The sequence below is a fragment of the Prunus persica genome, chromosome G6, assembly GCF_000346465.2.
Source record: "Prunus persica cultivar Lovell chromosome G6, Prunus_persica_NCBIv2, whole genome shotgun sequence".
NCBI classification, from domain to species: domain Eukaryota; kingdom Viridiplantae; phylum Streptophyta; class Magnoliopsida; order Rosales; family Rosaceae; genus Prunus; species Prunus persica.
The window spans coordinates 22,221,794-22,227,006 of NC_034014.1; the positions used below are offsets into that span (position 1 = coordinate 22,221,794).

Consider the following 5,213-nt stretch of genomic DNA (forward strand, 5'->3'; position numbering starts at 1 on the left):
GAGAGAGAGGAGAGAGAGTCAAGGTGGATGGCGGACATAGTGTGTGTTTTAGACAGAGAGAGAGAGAGAGAGAGAAGAGAGAGATTCTGGAGTGAGAAAGACAATGAGATAAAACCCTGGTCTCCTGTTCTGGCATTTCCAATTTCTCTAATATTCTATACGTAAAGGCTCATCCTTTTTTTCTCCAATTCACCTTTTTGAAATTCTGTGACCCTTTCCATGCCCCTCTCCCTCTTTTCTCCAGCTATTATACTCTCTCTCTCTCTCTTGCATATATTATATTATATTAATTAACATTATCATTATCTTTATCAAATCATCATCAAGTGGAAGCAGCTGATATATACTTATATAGAGCTAGCTTAATACCTGAACCTGCCTCCACATCACAACATAACCCAGATCACGAAAAGCCAAAGCCAAAGCGCAAGCCATGGGGAGAGCTCCTTGCTGTGACAAAGCCAATGTCAAGAAAGGTCCCTGGTCACCTGAGGAAGATGCCACCCTCAAGGCTTACATTGAGAAGCATGGCACCGGCGGTAACTGGATTGCCTTGCCCCAGAAGATAGGTCAGTATAGTTCATTGAAATCTTCCTCTCAAATCAGTTAACAGGATTAATAATAAACTTTCTTTTTAGCTGATCATCTGATCATTATGATTAATATTGTGCCGCTCTCATGATCAGGCCTTAAAAGGTGTGGCAAAAGCTGTCGCCTTAGATGGTTGAACTATCTCCGGCCGAATATCAAGCATGGAGGTTTTTCAGAGGAAGAAGACAATATCATCTGCAGTCTCTATATAAGTATTGGAAGCAGGTACATATATATTATAAAATTTCAAGCCTATATCCTAATTTAATTTCTTTCTCATGCTCTTAATTTTAAGTACCTTTTCTGTATATAGGTGGTCTATAATTGCAGCCCAGTTACCAGGGCGAACTGACAACGACATTAAGAACTACTGGAACACAAGACTGAAGAAAAAGCTCTTGGGCAAGCAGCGCAAGCAACAACAGGCTCAGCAGAGCCGCCGTGCCGCCAGCAGCCTAAAGCAAGAGATGATTAAAAGATCAGAAAGCGCTGCAACTTTTGCTAACCTTCCAGTTGAGTTTGTGAACCAAAATCCTTACTGGGCTCCAGAGCTACCAGTGGCAGTGCCCATGGTGAATTATCAAACACATGAGCCTCAACTCATCAAGGACCAGGCTTCCATTAAGAACATGCTCATCAAACTTGGAGGAAGATTTTCAGCTGACAATACTACCACTACAACCACCAACACAAATTTTCTGTACCCTGTTGACATTTCCTCCAGCTCCTCATCAGATCATCAATTCTATCAGAACCCCATTGATGTGCTTACTTGTACTTCAGCACCCAACAACAATATTTATGCTGCTGATCAGTTTGCAAGCACACACTATGATGCTAATAATAATGGTGGGGGTTCAAGTAGTCCAACCATGTTCCAGGGCCTTGATGATCACAACAACAATCTACAGGCTGATCATCATCTGAGTGAATTGGTGGTTTATGGCAACGACTTTCCTCATCAGCATCAGCAATTGGATGGCTTCTATCAAGCGGCCGAGACGCTGAACAACGGTAGCACTGGAACTAGTACTACTTCTGCAGAGAGTGAAATTAGTTGGGGAGACATAAACTCCCTGGTTTATAGTACTCAGATGGTTTCAGACTATGAAACCTGCCAACAAAGAATGCCCACAGTTCATTCTGTCTTTGCAGAGTCAACCTACTTTGGCCTCAAATGACACCAATGTACATGGTAACTGGGGTTGGAGGGTTGTAAATGAATTTGGACCACAAGGGATTTGGTGTCTCAATTTCAGAAAAAAAGGCTAGCCAAATTGAACTGAGTAGGATTTGTTTGCTTTTCAGTCAGACTTTGATCAAGTTGACCATCTCTTTATTTCTCATTTCTTTGATTTTATAATTAATTAACAACTTTAATTTCTCTCTAATATGTTAGCTTGGCTGAAGTATCAAATTCAAATTACTTGTGATTTATGTTGATTGTATTGAGCTTTAACTTAGGATTTTGAAGTCTTAAAAGTTTTACTTGTGGTCTTCTGCACCTGCATGGGTCCAAATGTGTTGGCACTGAGTGCAGTTGGGATATTTATTCTATTGACTAGTCTGATCTGCAGGTGCAGTTTGAGCAACCTTACGGTTTTATTTCTTAGTTACAACTTTTACTAGGTAAAAAAATACTTCCAATCAACTCACATGGGTTGAATTTCATGTGGCAGAAAGTACATCCGAACCCTCCATGGTAGTGCTATGACGTTTTGGCCATAACTGGCTAGGCTCTAGCATACAGGGAATCAGAATGTGGCTGCATTCCTTTATAGTTTTCTTCACGTCTTCAATGACAACAAGAGCTGTGAAAACACATTTTCTAGTCCGTGATATCTGTAGTTCCAACTACAAAGTGGAAATAGCAATTTCCAATGTGACGGCTGATCCTAGCAAAACATTATTCTCACATTTTTTTTTTTCTTCTGTTATTTATCCTCAGCTTTAGTGTTCCTGATCATATACTTGTTTGCGATAAATATATGCCTTGTTAATTCGTGGACTACATATTTTTCCTTATTAACAATCGGGGAGGGTTGTGACTATTCCAATTTCGGGAAGAGAAATACCCACTAGATTAAGAGTTAGTTGGTAGCTCAATACAGTTAGAACTCCGTTAGGATTAATATCATGTTAATAGTAGACCTGTTATTTGTGCCCAAATATCTATGAATCCACCTTTCTTTTACCCGCACACACTTCTCAAGACACAAGCTCTCTCAGTACACTAGAGCGATCCATTGTAAATATGTGTCCATGAAATAGTGCCAAGCACTTTTATAACTATCCATATGCAAATAAGAGCATGCAGCATCCTATATCGCCTTTAGCCTAAAGTAATGTGATTTCTTACGCAGAACGTTTGTCCATGCATATAATTATAATTAGCAAATGGGATTGAAGACAATATGCAATCATGCAAGGAAAGTAAACTAAAGCATACATGTCTCTAATAAGAAGGACGTAAGTTCATGTAGAGAGGATGTCAAAAAGTGCCACAACACAGTAGTTTTGTGGAGACAGATCGATAGAGAAATGATATCAGGTATGTCTTATATGCTCCACAAGTCAAAAGGAGATAAACAAGTTCGCACTAACAAAGTTAATCAAGATTGACCAAGTCATGAACAGCTGGCCTAAGCATAAGTCAAGCTCACATTGTGTTTACTCAGTCAATCACTAATCTTCTCAAATCCCGATATCATTGGTAGCTGCTACTCACACTCCCATACCCTGCTTCTGCACTTCATAATTAGTATTTTAGGCTGCGTTCAAACATGAGCTTTTTCAATCAAGTGTTTTGGCCATTGTTACGGTATACTAGGATTGAAATTTGAAATTAGGCTCATAAAGTCGGACTTGCACTCAACTCCAATCGGTCCAAACTGAACTATACTTAAGGATCTATAATATTTTGTTGACATTAACATATTTGAAGTGCAAATAATGTTGCTCTATTTATGGTTTCAAAGCAAATGCTCCAATAGTAGCAAAATTTTCCCTTTTTTATATTCCATTTCGAAAATGATTGATTATTTTAGGGTATAGGACTACCGTAGGAGTTACTGTTCTGATCTAAATGAAATATGTGTGCTGATCAATCAGTAAAAGGAAAATTTACAGTACCGGCGGCATCAGAATGAAATCTGAACATGTCCGATGGAAGAGCAACAGAGGAGAAATTAAATAGAAACTGTTGTAATTTTGAAATTCTTTAATTTAGTTGAATTTTGCTGGATGATGACTGGTGGATTTCGATCACGAGTATTTGATTTACATAGTCAACAAAGTACCACCCCTCTCTCATGTTTGTTGATCACAATTCCGATTCGGGTTTCATCACCTTTTGATCCCATATCAGTGGATGCCTAAGCCATGATGTCATGCAAAGTTCTTTTCTTGTGAGGCACGTCCTTAGATTGTTAGAGCAGTCAATGCTCAAAGGACGGTTGTTGGGTTGGTCATGTACAAATTATTGAAACATGAAAATTCAAGATTAAAAAAGATATTGCACATTTAAGAGTTTTTTTTCTTCTTTGCAATTTAAGTTTCATACATCTTTAAATATTGAAAGAAGAAATATCACTAGACAGACGAACAGTCAGTTGGCGTACACAACAGTTAACCTTGATTTCTTAAATTTCTTTTGTGACAAAATAAGAGATTAGATTTGGGACCTACAAGCTATCTGCGCAGGTCATTTCGCGCTATATATGGTTGTAATGCAATGTTGTTGATGGCAACAAGAAAAACATGACTCTTGAATGGAAAAAAGTTAAAAAATAATTGAAGTATTCAATCTATTTCTGGACAAAGCAACTTTAATTTCTTTTAAGTCAAACCGGGCCGACTCAAATAATGCATAGTTAATATCACATGTAGTTGTTTACAAATGGATTATCTTGACTTCTGTTCTTGTTTGGTTGGCTAATTAATCATTTCAATTTTCTAATCAGACCATGTTGACATATTTTGAAAACTCTTGGTTGATTTGTCAATACAAAGGAGAAGTTTAGCAATCATTCATTATCTTATTTATATACCGACACACACACATATATATATATATAGAGTATTTTGCAATAAAAAGATGACTACTCACAATGCATATATAAGAAATATAAGTTCATCTAATTGTGGATTATATTCTAATTATGCATTGGTACTTTGGAAGTACCCATATATGTCAAAGTTTGGTCGTGTGTGTGTTGCACACTTTGCCACCATTTTTGTCATTAAAAAAAAAAGAAAAAAAAGAAAAAAAATGAAAGTGTTTGGTCGTCTGTGTGTCTCCATGTAAATTGTCAAAATGTTCTTGAAAAAAAAACATTTTTGAATAGAAGGATGAGGAGAATTATGAGTTTTAATTTCTCACAAGGTAGGCAAATTAAGGATTAATAAGAGAAGGTTTATTTTAATTGGATATATCAGTCCCCTTTAATTGAGGGATCTCTCAAATAATTTTATTTGAGGGACACCATTTAGGGTACTGTATGAATTTTTTTTTCTAAAGATCCAAGCTATCTATTTTTTAAGTCTGCATTCATAGATCATCCTTGCAAAAAATTAGACAAATCGGAAACCATTTCGACATCCAATTGTGTCCTACAAAATCA

General features: G+C 37.0%; 1 protein-coding gene across 1 annotated transcript; it reads left to right on the forward strand.

Annotated features, from left to right (window-relative positions):
- LOC18772255 (transcription factor RAX3) lies at window positions 1-2,010 on the forward strand. Its single transcript, XM_007208537.2, has 3 exons — window positions 1-569; window positions 687-816; window positions 905-2,010. Exons 1-3 carry the CDS (start codon window positions 434-436, stop codon window positions 1,770-1,772), a joined length of 1,134 nt encoding a protein of 377 aa, XP_007208599.1. The 5' UTR covers window positions 1-433; the 3' UTR covers window positions 1,773-2,010.